We start from the raw sequence: 16,645 nt of genomic DNA, 5'->3' as shown, positions 1-16,645 counted from the left end.
TTTTTTTGGCAAGGGTATCCTTATACCAGAGAAAAAGCAATGCAAAGAAAACGCAAAGAACATGGGTCACGTCTACTACTGTATCGTACTCCGTAGGTGCGTGTGCGTACTTGCAGTAGTAATACAGAAGCCACCACTATACTCCTACTCTACTCTCAACAAGCCTACTCGCACTCTACATTGCCAGTTGCGCACTGTAGGTGATGATCGACGGACCCACTGTACTCACAGCCCTCGACACGTCTCTGTCACTTCATGCACGTCGCAATGCCAGTCCAGCCATGTCCGTGCTCGGTGCTCCCTCCTTCCCCTGCAACTGCAAAGCTGCAAGGCATGCAGTACAGTGTGCGACTTGCAAGTGGCAATGGCAACGAGCAGCGGCCAGTGGGGAACGAACGACCAACCAACAGCCGGCGGCCACGCACTACCGGACACAAGGACAAAGCTACCTAGAGGCTAGACAGAGCGTGGAGCAGCTAGACTAGTCACTAGACTATCATGTCTCGCTACTACGACCGAGCACTGGCCTTTTGCCACCACCAGCACCCTCACCGGCTCACCCTCTTTAAAGCAAGCAACGGGCAACGATAGCTCGGCTCGGCGGCACGCACCCCCTCTCGACTGTTACATCCAGCGAGCTGCTCACGGTGCCGAGCTCAGTTCGGTGAGGTAGCTAGCTAGCTCGGTTTCCATATTCTCGCAACAACGCCGTGGCGGCGGCGCGCGGGGGCGACGGGAGCGACGGAGACATGGGTCGGGGCCGCAGCGAGATAAAGCGGATCGAGAACCCCACGCAGCGGCAGTCCACCTTCTACAAGCGCAGGGACGGCCTGTTCAAGAAGGCCAGGGAGCTCTCCGTTCTGTGCGACGTCGACCTGCTGCTGCTTCTCTTCTCCACCTCCGGCAAGCTCTACCACTACCTCTCGCCCACCGTCCCCTCTGTTAAGGACCTGGTCGAGAGGTACGAGGCCGCGACGCACACCAAGGTTTGGACCGACATTCGCCAGGTAACCTATTTAAGTAACTAGAGCACGTGGCAAAGCATGCATGTTCTTGTTCTTAGCAGTAATGTAATGATGATGATGCTCTTGCACGACGACGACGGCGGCAGGAGCGGCGCGCGGAGCTGGAGGAGGCGGAGCGGATGTGCGAGCTGATGGAGAAGGAGCTGCGGTTCATGACGGTGGACGACGGGGAGCAGTACACGGTGCCGTCGCTGGAGCTGCTGGAGCACAACCTGGAGGCGGCCGTGCACAAGGTGCGCTCCGAGAAGGACCGCAAGATCGGCGGCGAGATCAGCTACCTCGAGAACATCGTACGTATCGCATCACGCCTACTGCACACCCCTGCTGTGATGATGTGTGATGTGCCCTGGCTAGTCTTCCCCTCGATTAGCACGACTGGGCGCGCTGCCGCCGCGCCGTGATAAACAGTGGACGAAATCATTTAAAACGCGAGGTGAACAGTGTTTTTCACGGGACCAAGAGGTTTTAAATTTGATTAAACAGTGTTTACGCATGAATTGGAATCTTCAGTTTCGGACGAATACTGTTTGTACAGTGAATAAAACATTTATTATTCGTAGGAATAGTGTTTAATACAGTCGCAGGGCGCCAGAGGCCTTCCTGGGTGAGGGATATAATAATAAATATATAATAACTATATTAGATGGTTGATAGCTTCTCTCGATTCTGCTGGCTGCAGATCAGAGGACGCCACGTGGAGCGCTACGGCTTGTGCGGCAAGGTGAGCAACTGATCTTTTTGCAAATCTTGCTGTTCAGTCACTTCTTCCGTGTTCCAATGCTGAAATGATTTTATATAATTGTAGATTATTACTGTGGATTGATTTGATGTAAGAGAAAAAATACTATTTTTTAAAAAAAATATTATTCTGATTGAAAATTTACGATTATTTAGGATCAGCGAAGAGGCTGCAATTCCACTGTTCGGAAATCGTAACGCAAGGCGCACGAGTGCCTCTGCAGTCTGCACAAATATGGCATCTTAGCCCCGTTTAGTTGCCAAAAAATTTTGCATAGTAACTGTCACATCGAATCTTGCGGCACATGCATGGAGTATTAAATGTAGATGAAAAAAAAAAACTAATTACACAGTTGGTCGAGAAATCGCGAGACGAAACTTTTGAACCTAATTAGTCCATAATTAGATACTAATTACCAAATACAAACGAAATGCTACAGTGAGCCAAAATCCAAAAAATTTTTTGATCTAAACGCACCCTTAATTGATACTTCGAACCCCGATACTGCACTAGCATTGCTGAAATAGACCCATTCTACTTCTACCGGAAGTTCCCGGATGGCGGCTGGAAAGTCCAGCCCAGTTTCTGTTGGATACTACAATTTTAGAAGCACTGTTCATGTCCGTAATTTAACTTGGAAACCGCCTGTTATTTTCTGCTACTTGGTAAATGCGTGGCTACCAAATACGTACTCCTTTCTTTTACAATTTACAAAAGAATGCAACTACTTGATTTATTCAATTCGACTAGTTTAACTTGATGAAATTTATAGTAAACAAATAGTATAACATCTATGTCTCCAAGTAGATTTGCTACGAAAATATATTATAATTTATAAATAATTTAATGGCACTTGTTCTGTATTATAAATTTTAGTATTTTTTATAACTTTGTTTGGCTCTTCAAAAAACGTTAATTGCATCTTGTGGACAGAGGGAGCAGTATGGTAGAACTAACAATCTAGTATAAAGAGGTAGCATGTGAGCTTAACTCTCTTAAGTACATTTCTTTGTCTAAGAACATTTCTTCATTCGTTGCACCGTCCAAACAACCAAACAGATAGTTTATAACACGAAAAAGAATCTTCCTACCTAGTACGGCTTAGCCGCTTGTAGCAGATAAACAAACAATCTATCTGAGCTCAGCTTATTTGCGAACTTTATTCAGCAACTCTTGAGTTCAGCTTTCATCATTTTGGTGACAGTAGGACTTCTCCCATCTTTCCTTTTGAGATGGAGGAGAGTACAGCTTGATAGTTGAAACCGAGCCAAGAGTATGTATACAGATTGTAGCAACTATACGAGCCTATCAAAAATAGGCATTTCTTTCAGGCTTGCACACTCAATGCAATGAAATAGGACACTCACAATGAAATAGTAGGATGGTGATTCCCTGCGAAAATAGTAGGAACCATGCGCTACTCATGCTAGTGTCACGAGCGCTGCTCCGAAAAAGTGACGCAACGGTCGCCAGGCTACAACATGTAGACCCATCCATGGACGCACTCCCTTCATGCTCTTGCTCTTGAAGGTGTATTGGTGGAACTACAGTGCTACTACAAGCAGCTGCATCATGCTATGTACAGGTAGCCGATGCAGCCTAGGTAAAGTGAACTAACAGCTATTCTTGGCTTTGTGAGCACATCAATCAATTTTGTTTCCTTTGTTAATTCTGATTTTTTTTGTGCGTTTGTCTATAGAAATTTCTATTTTCGTATCTTCTGCATCTAGTGCAGAATTTCTTGAAAGTTTTGCTCCCTATGTTAAATTTGACTTTGTGCACTATAGAAATTTCTATTTTCGTACTATGTTCTTGCATCTAGAGTCTAATCTGTGCCGAATTTCTTGTATTTTTTGCCTGCAGCTTGCTCATTCTCAGGCCTCGAACAACAACGGGGAAGGAGGGTCGACCCCACCAAGCAGCGGCCTGGAACTCAAGCTGGGTGGGTACAATCCAATCCTTATGCGGCCTTCTCAACTTCGTTTCAGACCAACTATTTTCAGTAGCAGTACTTAATCTGAAGCTTTCTGCAAACAAGTGCAGGTTTCAACTAACGCTGGCTGGAAGCTCGAGGATGGATCGAAGATTATGCTCTGTTTCTTAGTACTGTTTTGAGATTCAAAGTCACGTCCTGCCAGGCTAACCGATTCTGCGATCGATGCCTCTGTACTCTTTGTATGTTATGGTTGAGTGGTTGTTGTCCTAGTTGATCAAACAAGTCTCAGCTTGGTGTTAATGTTTTTATTCAGACGGGAGAAATTACCTTTAGCACTGAACTCTTTCTTCGATTCAAATATATCCTTGTTATTGGCCAAAAGAAAACGCTATAACCAGGAATGGGGGAAACAGCCCCAAGAATATCGCAGGATGATAAATTTCTGCGTTTCTGAATCCAAGAGTTATCACGCTACAACCAGATTGAACCCTGAATCCAAATAGAATATAGAACTAAAAATATGTGCGCATGGTGCTAGGAGCTCAGCAAGAACGTAGCAATATAGAGATCGACAATCACATCTCAAAGATCATACTAAAATGATCTCATCACTGCTCCCAAGATTAAGCAACGAGAAGCAAGAAAGAAGACGAATAATAACAACGAGATACGATCTAACAAAATCAAACGAAAGAAGAAACATAACACAGCGTAGACGAATTTGGGTATCAGTATCACAACGAGTCCGCCGGGCAGCGCCTCAGCCGGCAGTCCGGCACCAGGCACGGCAGGCAGCCCCTGCTGGCCTTTTAACGGCGGCTGTGCTGTGAGCGGAGAGGAAACCCTAAGGATGTGTGAAACGGCAACCGTCTGATCATGAGTCGATGGGCAAGATTTTGTTGCTGGCAAGGACTCCACAACTGGGCCAAGCCAAACAATGTTGGTAGAAGATTCGACAACTTCACAGTTATGGGCCTGCCTGAAAGTTCTGGAATTATACGGTCCAGCCGCATGGTACAAAGCGCCTCTGCTCCCCTCCCCTGGTATCATGAGAGTGGACCATGTCCCATTTACACGTAGGATAGAATCCAACCTGGGCCCATGGAGTAGCTAGCTAGCTTTGTTTCCTTTTTCTTTTACACTAAGTATAATAACATGCTGAAGCTCGCTAAATGCAGAGGTGGAGGATTGAGAGGAGGAGAGAGAAGAGAAGCGGACTGTAAGCTTACAACCGGCCTAGACACAAGAATCAAGAAACTCTATGAGAGAGACAAGTGGGCCATGTATTAACAGTAGAGAGATAACTACTATATGAGTGGGCTAGAGAAGGCTGCAAGGAATCTTACAGTTAGTAAGCCGGCTGTGTTATTAGCCTTGTTCTTACTTGGGCCCAGGTTGAGCAAAATTCAACCTATCTAGCGAGAGGTTCAATAATTGTTACTTTTTTCTAGGCACATACTCCCTCTGTTCCAAATTATAAGTCGTTTTGATTTTTTTGGTACATCTATTTTGCCATGTATATAGATATAACAATATATTTAGATACATAGCAAATTGAATGTACCAAAAAAATCAAAAATAACTTATAATTTGGAATGGACGAAGTACAATTTTTTCTAGTTGCATATGGTTTTGTTCCATGTGCATAAATTTTATTCGTGTATTTAAACATTTTGTTCAATGCGAACAATGTTTTTTCCCTAACATAGAGTTTTGTTCCAGCCAATTAAATTATTTATAGCTAATTAATTCTTCTGTCAATCAAATATAAACTTAGGGAATAGGGAGCGTACAGCCTGAAACAGAACTAAGCAGGCCAAGTGAGAAACAACCAAGCATTCTCTTGTTTACCAGGACAGTCTCAATAAGAGTTTCATAAGTGTTAAATAAGTTGATGTGGCATAATTTAAATGAAAAGAGCGATGAAAAATGTTTCGTGAGATAAAATAAGTTTTATAGGAACTTGTTTATACTGTTTCCAACGACACAGAGTCTTAGAAACAGGATCATAAAACTCTCACTGATGCTAGTCTGATGAGACCATACAAAACTCCGGGCGCTGGCCCTTGTTGTGCTTTGTGAGCAAGAGCCAAAAAGGTCTCCCGCATCCCCAATATCAAACTAGGAGATACCAACTCAAAATTCTTCCACAGGAAAATTATAGCGAGGAGAGAAAAAAAACCTCATCCAAAGATTGAGGTAGGGGCCAGGCTGGGCAGTTTCGAAGAAAAATGGATGGTGGTACAGGATCATTTTCGAAATCTCATGAGTCGGATTCCTCTGCGACAAATTGGCTTAAACTAGGACCACCTTCAAATGACGACCAGCGCTGGCGCGGTTATCGCGCCCAGACACTGAGATTGGCCTGGACAATGATTTGCACGCTTCTAAAAGCATCCCAAAATCTCAAACTCGATGACCCAAAAGCTAAACCAGTTATTCTATACTCTAGAGAGTACATAGGGCTATCAAACTAAGCCAAAACACCTTGCCATTACCTAAGCCGATCCTCCCCTAAAAATGCCCGAACTTTGCCTCGTCGACACACTCTCCGACTTAAGAAACGACTAAGTCATTCGTTCGGATTCGCGTCACTTTCGGTTTCCAAGCTAGCTAGCGACTCTCATACCCGACCACGAGTATTTCACCGTCACCTACGAAGCTCGCACTACGAACTATATCAACGTCTCGCATAAGAGTTCTATTGCAATTCTGTTCGATAAAAATTACTTAGAACCCTAAACGATATAAGTGGCATGAAATGTAGCCTTTGTTTCGTGTTGCCGACGAACGTTTCAAGTTATGTACATTACTTTATACCCTATATTACACACATCCACATACAAGTATGATGCTCGTGCAGTGTTTTAGCAAAAATAGTGCAATGTAACACCTAGGGTGTTACAGCGGACTTAGGGCACCACCGCACGGCTACTTGACGGCGGCGCGCTCAGCCTCGGGTGAACGCGCACGTCGGCAAAGGGCCCTGCGTTGCGCCGCCACCGTTTCCGTCGTCTTAGGACGCCGCCGGCGAGAGAGAAGAGAAGGGAAGGGAGACAGAATGGCTTAGGGTTTTTGGGGTGAGCGGCCGGGCGGTTGTTTTGTTCCGTCGAGGTGAGCGGACGACCATCCATTCGCGATGGACGGCTCCGGGCGCTCGGGCTAGCATACAGCCCAGGCGGGAGAGCACTTTCCCGGCCTAGGCCTAGGTTACGGCCTGGGTGCAGGGGAGCGCGGCAGCACGCTGGGCCACGCGCGTGAGCGCGTGGGCGAGATGGGTCGTGGGCCTGTTTTTTCTGCTCCCCGGCCAAATGAAGGAAAAGAAATAACAATTCTAAGTTCTTATTTTTTCTATTTTCCAATAGTATTTTGTCAATATGTTTTATCTAGTTTTCATCTCTATAAATTTACACCAACGTGTTTAATTTTAGAGAGTAGACAAGTAATCACAAAATGCTTCTGGAAAATAGACTATCTTACATGTTTCCTCTGTTACATTAATGTTTCATCGTCTAATTAAATTGGAACCAACGGGAAAATTTAAATTGGAGGAGTAGTCCAATTTGTTTTAAGTTAAATTATGATATTGTTACTTTCTGACCAATGTCGATATTAACAATATTATAAGTTGATTAATGAGTTTTTCATGCATTAATTCTATTTCTGCCCAACGGTGATATAGAATTAATGTAGAAGAATATTGTATTTATGATATTGCTATTTTTCTGACAAAAGTTAATGATAGCAATATTATAAATTTTTATTTATGAGTTTGAGTTTGAAGTTTAAATCTCTGATAAATTTTACACCAACGTGGTCAATTTTTTTAGAGAGTAGATAAGGACCAATAAATGCTCTTGAACAAATAGAATGTATTTTACTCATGTTTCCACTACAATGATGTTGATTATCTTCTAATTAAATTCGAACCAACGGAAGAATTTAATTTTGAAGAGTAGTTATATGTCTTTTAAGTCAATTTATGAGTTTTATGCATTAATTCTATTTTCTGTCCAACGGTGATGTAGAATTGATGCAGAAGCACCTTGTATGTTTTAATTTTAACTGACGAGATCACTCGGCTGCATGCCAACGGGCTGCAATGCTGGGCTATGTAAATGAAAAGGCTTGAGTTAAGCCAGTTTTGGACTATTTTTGTTAGTTTATTAATTTTCTGATTAAATTAGAACCAACGGGAAGATTTAATTGAAAAATGAAGTATAAGTGAATATTTTAGTCGTCATGACTAAGTTTTCGTTACAGTAAATAGTATATATTTTTTCATTATTATGATAAGAGTTGCAATAAGTAACATACATGTCTAATTTGACCAACGTTGAATTAAGCATGTGTGTTTGTATATAGATTTATCCCGCATAGCGAGAGAAGTTGGGGTAGCTCTTATGCTATTCTAGTATTGACCATGGCACAATACAAAAACACCGTCATGGTCAATACTAACCAAAGTATAAGAAAAACGTGTAAACGTGACTTGCAAAAGTACTGCTAATAAAAGATCTCGTTGAGTTTTTGAAGTGGAATGGGGAAAGTGTACTCCTATACGAATCAAGAAATAACTTTATTTGTATGACATAATCATGTGAATGAAGTAAGTCATAAGTGTCTCCTCGTTCACAGGTTTTGTGAATAGTTCTCGAAATTATGACAGTAAAGTTTATGTCGTATTTCGAGGGAGGAGATTGTGAGAGCAATTAAGAGTGAGATAAAGATCAATTAAGAAAGATACTCTTCATTAAGAGTGAGATAAAGATCAATTAAGAAGGACACTGTTCATTAAGAGTGAGATAAAGATCAATTAAGAAAGATACTCTTCATTAAGAGTGAGATAAAGACTAATTAAGATGAATGTGACCGTCGAAGGAGTACAACAGTCACTACAATGATACCCCTAAGCAGAAAATAGCTAAATTTTTAGACTTTTTACAGTTCCGATAGGAATATAGCGTAGCCAGCCATAATTCATACTGGACGAGCCTCAAAGATATTAAGGTGGTGCTTAAAGCGCCATATAAGGTTTTAACAGATTAAACCCAAATAAGAAATTTAAAGATACACTATCTTTATAGAAGATGGGATAATCTGGGGGAGCATGGTTTATGGAGGTATATAGAGACCTAAGACTTGAAGAGAAGAGGGACTGTGTGTCCACTCCAGTGATTCAAGAGCAACAAATTTCTCAATATCTATTGATGTTGTATGACTTTCACAACACCTGTTGTTAGCTCTTCGAAAAAGATGAATAATGTAAACAAGAATCTTGTGATACAGGAGCCTGTAGAATCAATTGTCTCTTGGCAATGAAGAGCAACAACAGCCCCATATGAAAGTGTCAGTAGCTGAGGCCCCAAAAGGTCTCAAATAATTAGTAAACCATTTTTTTATGATGACTATGAAGTCTATGTTAGTGAAGAAATTCAAATAGAGGGTGATCCCACCTCATTTGAAGAAGTCATGAGAAGCGTTTACTCGTCTAAATGACAAGAAGCTATGGAAGCTAAAATGAATTCGATGAATACCAACGATGTTTGGGGCTTAGAAGAAATTCCTAATGGAGCCAAAACAGTAGGCTATGAATGGGTCTACAAGACAAAGTATGACTCCAAAGGAAACGTGGAAAAATATAAAGCACGACTTGTAGCAAAAGGCTTTACGCCAAGAGAATGAATAGATTACAATGAGAGTTTTTTCTTCAATCTCATGCAAGGATTCTTTAAGATTCATAATGACGTTAGTGGCACATTACGATTTAGAGTTACATCAGATGGATGTAAACACGGCATTCCTCAACGGGGATTTGTATAAAAAATATTTACATGGCACAACCCGAAGGTTTTGTCGTGGAAGCAAAAGAACGTATGGGATGTCGTCTACAGAAATCAATTTATGGGTTAAAACAAGTCTCTAGACAGTAGTATTTGAAGTTGATGAAACAATAAGAAAGTTTAAGTTTAAAGAGAATGAGGAGGACAATAGCGCTTATGCAAAAGTTCAAGAATGGAAAATTCATTTTCCACATCCTGTGTATAGATGACATCCTACTCACTAGCAGTGATGTTAATCTGCCATTGGAGAAGAAGTTCTTGTCCTCAAGTTTTAATATGAATGATCTTGGTGAAGGGTCATTGGTTCTAGGAATTGAAATTCACCGAGATAGAAGAAAATGAGTATTAGGCCTATAGCATAGGCACACCTAGAAAAGATTCTAAAGTAATAAAGTATGCATGCGAGTAAATCTACGCCTGCTCCTATAGTCAAGGGTAATAGATTTGAAAACTTTCAGTGTTCCAGGAACCGATATGAGATCGATCAAATGAACATGGTTCCATATGCTTCAGCTGTTGGAAGCTTAATGAGTGTACAAGTAAGAACTTACCCTGACGTAGCTCATGTATTCGGGATGTTTTGACAGAAGTCTAGTCCAAATATAGATCACTGGAATGGAGTTAAGAATGTCTTGTAATTATGGCCAGGTCTACTTGTGGCTTGTGGGTGATCTTCTTTGTGCAGCCTTGTGTTGTCGATGAGAAGATTGACGTTCTGTAAATTGACATCCTGTAAACGTCCTGTAGATGTCTCTTGCTTCTTCTCCATTGCAGAGCTACGGTACGCGACAATTTTCCTGCTACACATCCCAGACCCCCTGCTCGTCGTCGGCGTCAGAATGCTAGTGCTAGTGTTTCTACGGGTGAAAGTGAAACGGTCAGCGCCGCGATCGATGAAGTTACTAGTAGTACTTGCACCAGCTAAGCACCTGACACGCAATAAACCAGCGTGTGATGGAGCAAATTGCAGATAAACTAGCGATGCATTTATTGCCGGGGGAGCTTAAACAAGTGGCTGGCACGCGGAGCTGCTGTCCGCAGGAGGGGCAACGATCGTTACGGTGCGGTCAAACCGAGTCTCTTCTCCGCGCAAACCGATCCGGCCTCGCGCATTCATATTCAGTGCTCCAACGGATCGATTTCTTTCAGTTCTCGATGCATTCCACCCGCAAACCCAGCATTTCTGACGGGACAACGAGGCGGAGAAGAACGTTGCTGCTGCCGGTGGCATGGCCGTTCCGTTCGAACGGGACTTTTTACTGTTCCCACTCATCTGCTCCAGACAGCCGGCCGAGATGACAAGGGGCAAGCTTCTTCTCTCTGCTCCTAAAATCCTGCATTAATATAGTAAATGCAGCCTGCTCTCGCAAGGCAACAAAGTCATTAAACATTAACTGTGAACGGAATCTGATTTGAGCTGAACTTGCGCGCTGTTCGACTGGTCAAACGGCAACAAGCAGCCATGTGGACGGAGACACAGTGACCCAGATCGATCGCCCTATAAATTGGCTCGTGTCCGAGAGCACGCAAGTCACCCAGTTCATTATTCCAACTCCAGCTCTTCAGTTAAGAGCTAGTAATTGTTAGTCAAAGAGCGTTCCAAGCCAAGAACCAAGATGGCCTTCGCTTCACTGAGTAGCCAGGCCTTTCTGGCCTTAGCGATGACGCTCGTCGCTGCGGCGCTGCTGGTTCCCGCCCGCCACGCGATGGCCGCCGACGACAAGGCCAGGGCGCCAACATCAGCCTACGACAGCGCCCTGCCGCCGTCGCCATCGCCACCCGTGAACAATGGTGCGTCACCGCCGCAGTCGTCGCCCGGCGACAATGCCGTGCCGCCTTCAGCCTACACCAACGCCATGCCGCCGTTGTTGCCCCTCGTTCCGCCGCCGCCGCCTCTTCCCTTCGTCATCGTAGAGGGCACCATCTACTGCAAGAGCTGCAAGGGGAAGGGCTACAACACCGGCATAGATGCGTCGCCTCTGCAAGGTACGGTCCGCATTGTGCATAGCTACGTGTGCGCGACAAACACTAGCTGTTGATCTCCGAGCATATAATATGCACGCATTACATGGTTGCGCATGCATTGCATGCAGGGGCGACGGCGATGATGGTGTGCTACGGGCGGAAGGTGGTGAATGCGACGGGGACGGTGACGGACGCCAACGGCTACTTCCTCATCATGTTCTACGACATGAAGAACTTCAACGTCAGGACGTGCAAGATGTACCTGCTCTCGTCGCCGACGCCGCAGTGCAGCAAGCCCTACTACCCGCCCAACCAGTGGATCGGGCTCTCCCTGGTGAGGGAGACCAGGACGATCCCGCCGGCGGGGCTGCAGGGCGTCTACACCCCCACCAGCGTCCTCTTCTACGCCCCCGCCGCCAAAGGCCAGTGCCCCTACTGATGGCCGGCGACCTCTTCCGATACCGTTGGACACAGGCGAGACCACCGTGGTCGGCGTGCACGCTCAATTCGACGCCGCCGTCGAACGCGCGAGACTGCGTACGTTGGATCGATCTCGGTCGATCCAGGCAGTAAGTAATAAGCAGCTAGCTAGGCATTGCGTCGTTCTTAATTAGCCTAATTACATTCTAGTGGAAGTTCAGTTCTAGCAGTGATGACGATGCTTCGGTTTATCGTCGATGTTGTCGGTGACATTGAGTTCTCATTGCCTACTGTCTTATACGAGTAGTTCTTTATTTATATTTCTTTTATTTAAAAGTTGCCATTTGTCCTTTCTCATTTTTGTATATGTGTGTGCGCTGACATCGCCGGCTTTGCAGCGGCGAGGTTGCATGCTCGATCTGAACACTAGATCAGATCTCAAATCACGCATCTAGACATTGGAAGCTGCCTGTAGGATCTGCGCAGCCGTCATAGAATGGTTTTTAACCAGCGACCTTGGTTCAATACATTCAGGTCTTCTAGAAGATCGAGTGCATTGCTTCCAATAAACTATCTAAGATATGTCACGTGCAAGCGATCTCGTTAAGCATGGCTAGCCCTGCCTCTTGGTACACCACCAAAGACCTTCAAATGTTAGTGTAACGTAGTATTGGAATCTTTCTCATTCTAGCTAGCGCTACCACGGAAAGACAGTTGCTTATTAGCCCGTCTCTACCTCTATGTCTCTAGAAATAAATGGTTTCTACAGGTGAGTGTCTAGCTTCATCTAGAAATTAATTTCTCCATCTCTAGAAATTGTTTTATAGAATTAGCAAATTACACCGAAAAAATTTGCAAAACATTTTTTTAAAACCTTGGGAGAAGCCCACCAAGCAACCCCTTGCAGTCACACATCCCAAGTCACAAATAATGTAATGCATATTTGAGACAACTTTTTCTATTCACTTTAACAAATATTGTAATGCATATTTGAGACTCTAAATAGACTCAAATGAAAAATGTTTGAACTGAAAAGTTTAAATCTCTTCGAGTACTACAACTTTAGTGTAGGTCCTTTCTCCATCCAAGTCATTTGAAAAATTCAAAAACGAATTTCAAAATATGTGCATTCAAAACAAAAATTCCAAACTCTAAATGATTTTAAATGAACAAAGTTGTAGATTTTTCAAGTACTACAATGTTGGTTTAGGTCATTCTCCATCTAAGGTCATTTAAAAAATTCAAAAACTATTAACTTCAAAATCATTAATCTTAAAACAGAATTTTCAAGCCCTACATGATTTCGAATGAAAATGTATTTAACTGCAATGTTGTAGATCTCTTGGAGACTAAAACTTTGGTTTATGTAGTTTCTCCATTCGAGGTCATTTGAGAAAGTAAAAAAAAATTATGAAAACTTAAAATCAATTTTTTGGGACTTAAATAATTCAAAATGAAAAGGCCATCAATTACAAAGATGCATATCTCTTTGAGTACTATAACTTTGATATAAAGTTTGTCTTCACTCGACTTAATTTAGAAATGTTATGAATTTTATTGTGCTACACTTATTTTTAGAGGCGAGCCAAATTGCCAACCGCATTTAGAAATCAATTTCTACAGACCGGTGTAATTACTGGCCATCTTTAGGAATGTTGGCATTTCTAGACGTGGACGAAAAGCTTAGCCGCCTCTATAAATGATAATTTTAGAGGTGGTTCGGTTTTCCAGCCTCTAGAAAGTCTAAGCAAGTTGATCAAGAGTGGCACAAACGGATAGAGAATAAGTGAAGGATCTCAAATATGTTGAATTGGGTGAGTTCAAACTTCAAATTGAGTAAGAATTCAAGTTTTAAGTTTACCAGACGAGTGATTAAGGCCATTTGATCATCTAGCGACATCGCATTGCATGGTGTATTAGGCAGTGTTGCCTACAAGACGATATGATGATGGATCATGTATGGCTCACAGAAGATAATTCAATGATGTTGTGCAAGGATCAATCCAAGTTCGACATGCTTACTATAGTGCATAGTATGATTCGATGGCACCTTGATGGGCCTAGTAGATCATCTGTGCAATGGTTAGTTCAACTTGGACATGACTACCGATATGCATCGTAGATGATCCGTTGAGAACCTTAATGCTGCAGCGTATCATCCGATGAGGAATATTCGACACCCTTAGCAGTGACCATTGGAAAAATAGGAAGAACATGGCCACCGGATGATCCAGTGCCTCTCAGAGAAACTCGGCTGATCATCTTGTGTTGATTTTTTCACTAGCCTTTTCCCAACAGCTTGGACCTCACCATTGGTTTATATATGTGTTATGCATCTCATTTTGAGCTCTCTCTAACCCCGGATAGCAGTTACACATATATGTAGAGAAGCTTAGTGAAGAGTTTGAGGGTAATTCAAGCCAAGCTGAGTGCTTATGCATGAGCTTACTGTGCATCTTTGTGCTCTTGGCACGGAGTTTGATTAAGCGAAGGTTGAAAATTTGTTACTCTTGGAGTTTGCTGGCTCCTAGACGTCCGGGATGGAGGACTAGGTGACCTTCCCCAACAGAGTTCTTGTTGGGAGGTTTCTAGCTTTGTGCTATATTTGAGATATGCTAATCTATAATGGAGCAGGAGTACTTTTAGTGGATCTTGAGTCTTGGTGACACGCAAGGAATCTCAACCCTTAGTGGGTGCTCTAATAACATGGACTAGGGAGTACTGGTAACTACTCGATACCATGGGAAAAATCTAGTTGTCCCGTGTCCATCTTTTTTGTGTGTGCTTGAAATGTTAAGTGGTTCTTAGACTTGGTTCTGTTTTAGTGTGATTTACTAGCTAAGTTTCATTTCCACATTCCTAAAAACCTATTGCTAGTGTGTATGCTATGGACATGGCTCAATTTGATGCCCTAAGAATTCATCTTAGTTTATCTTTTACTTAGCTATAGGGCTAGTTCTTGTTATGGGTGAAGTAGTTTTTTATTAGGTTAAGATTATTGTTTAAATTTTTTAGAGGCTCAAATCACTCCCTGCCCCTGGCCTCTTGAGGCCATTTGGTCCTTATATCCTTACAGCACTTCATCATAAAGCTGACCCCAAAACTTTAGTTACCACCTTTAATGTTTTTTTAAATATTATATATAGTATAATATAATTTTCGAGCTTTCAATATATAATAGCGAGGAGGGTTATAATATGTGTGGCGTTGAAAACCTAGAACATGGGCTATTAGGCCCAAGCTTTTCATGCTATCATCATGGGCCTAGATATAAAGTTCCTACCATGTTAAAATGGCCCGGCCCATAAGTAACAAATCGTTGCGTTAAGGCCCCGTTAGGCAGAGCTTCACTTCACTAGTGAAGCCATTTTTTTTTGGCTTCAGCTCCACGAACAGCTCCACCGGTGGAGCTGAAGCGGTTTTGGTAAACCATTTGGCAAAATGGCTTTCCTGTGAGAGCATGTTTTTAGGGGCCTAGAGGAGAAGCCACTTTTTTGGCTCCATCCCACCCCAAATCACTGTGAGAGCATGTTTTTAGGGGCTTCACCAGTGAAGCTATTTCACTTTACCCCATTTGGCAGAAAACGGCTCCATGCCAAACGGGGCCTAACTAATCTCATCAGCTACTTGGAGCAGTAGCAAAGGAAAGAAGCTGACATGCACCTTCCATGGTTCCGCTTATCTGATCATGTTACAATGTGTCCGCAGTTGACCGAGGGGCTGTAGTACAAAGTAGCAGGTACACGCATGCGCTAGTGCTAGAGGGAATCATTGATCGTATCTCCTAATCCTATACATATTTTTGCGTCACAAGTGTAGCTGATCCGACTAAGGCTGCGTTCGGTTATCGTGGATTTGGCTCAGGAACTATTCCAGTTCATCGAAAGTATACAATTTAGGGCACCTTCGTTTCACACGGAATAGAGCGCCGGAACAGATCCGGCCAGGAATGTTGACGTATTTTATACGGGCCACCCACCACCAGGAAGCGATCTGGCCGGGAATTAGATGAAACGAACGGGCCCTTAGTGAAGCAATTCCACCTGGAATTGTTCCGGGCACTCCATCCACGGCGAACGAGCCGTAAATCTCACCACCATAATCTTGTTGGTCTAATAACGGCCGCTGCTTGCTTTAGCATTTAGCAAAACATAGCTGCCAGCCCAACTGGGGAAACATGATCTCTGGGTTGACTTGGGCGTGCGCGCGCGCTTGCTTTGGTCGTGGGGCGGCGGTGATTATATGGTCCTGTTCGGCTTACTCTATATTCGGCTTGTTCAGTTTCTTTTTTTATCCGGAACAGTGTTTTTCTCTCACATCAGTTCATCCGGAATATTGTTTTTCAGCTAGTTTCAGCCAAAATTCTGCCAGCCGAAGCGGTAGTGATCACCAATCACAAATTAAAAAAAATGGCATCCCTTTAATTTGTATGCAAAGAAAGAAGCATATATATGTGGCCGCCACCATTGCTGCTGCATGCTGGCAAGTGACCAGAGAAAAAAAAAAGGTAACGAAATCCTTGCGTGCATGGCACTATGGCAGCAATGCTGCATGCATGCATCAGCGCGAGAGAGGCTTTCAGCCTTCAAATAGCTGCATCGTGATTAGTTCGTGAGGGTACTACGAATGCTTGCTTCACCGGCCATCGGCGTATCGCATAGTTTAAGGCCCTATAAGGTACCGTTTATATCCCATAGTTTAAAGTTTAGCAACTAAA

At 43.3% G+C, this 16,645-nt stretch overlaps 2 protein-coding genes across 2 annotated transcripts; both read left to right on the top strand.

Moving 5' to 3' along the window:
* The first annotated feature begins 502 nt into the window (after positions 1-502).
* LOC136458908 (MADS-box transcription factor 32-like) lies at positions 503-4,067 on the top strand. Its single transcript, XM_066458816.1, has 5 exons — positions 503-1,007; positions 1,112-1,315; positions 1,705-1,746; positions 3,628-3,706; positions 3,808-4,067. Exons 1-5 carry the CDS (start codon positions 750-752, stop codon positions 3,816-3,818), a joined length of 594 nt encoding a protein of 197 aa, XP_066314913.1. The 5' UTR covers positions 503-749; the 3' UTR covers positions 3,819-4,067.
* A 7,092-nt stretch (positions 4,068-11,159) lies between these two features.
* LOC136458907 (non-classical arabinogalactan protein 31-like) lies at positions 11,160-11,947 on the top strand. The gene is made up of 2 exons (XM_066458815.1): positions 11,160-11,529; positions 11,637-11,947. Exons 1-2 carry the CDS (start codon positions 11,160-11,162, stop codon positions 11,945-11,947), a joined length of 681 nt encoding a protein of 226 aa, XP_066314912.1.
* The last annotated feature ends 4,698 nt before the right edge of the window (positions 11,948-16,645 follow it).

This window comes from Miscanthus floridulus, chromosome 6 (genome assembly GCF_019320115.1).
Source record: "Miscanthus floridulus cultivar M001 chromosome 6, ASM1932011v1, whole genome shotgun sequence".
Lineage (NCBI taxonomy): Eukaryota > Viridiplantae > Streptophyta > Magnoliopsida > Poales > Poaceae > Miscanthus > Miscanthus floridulus.
Note: the sequence above shows the minus strand (reverse complement) of the source record. Positions and strands in the feature narration are given on the sequence as shown.

Coding starts and splice junctions, on each gene's coding strand:
- LOC136458907 (XM_066458815.1), top strand. CDS start 11,160: ATGGCCTTCGCTTCACTGAGTAGCCAGGCCTTTCTGGCCTTAGCGATG. Junction 11,530..11,636: donor AGATGCGTCGCCTCTGCAAG/GTACGGTCCGCA, acceptor CATTGCATGCAG/GGGCGACGGCGATGATGGTG.
- LOC136458908 (XM_066458816.1), top strand. CDS start 750: ATGGGTCGGGGCCGCAGCGAGATAAAGCGGATCGAGAACCCCACGCAG. Junction 1,008..1,111: donor TTTGGACCGACATTCGCCAG/GTAACCTATTTA, acceptor CGACGGCGGCAG/GAGCGGCGCGCGGAGCTGGA. Junction 1,316..1,704: donor TCAGCTACCTCGAGAACATC/GTACGTATCGCA, acceptor TGCTGGCTGCAG/ATCAGAGGACGCCACGTGGA.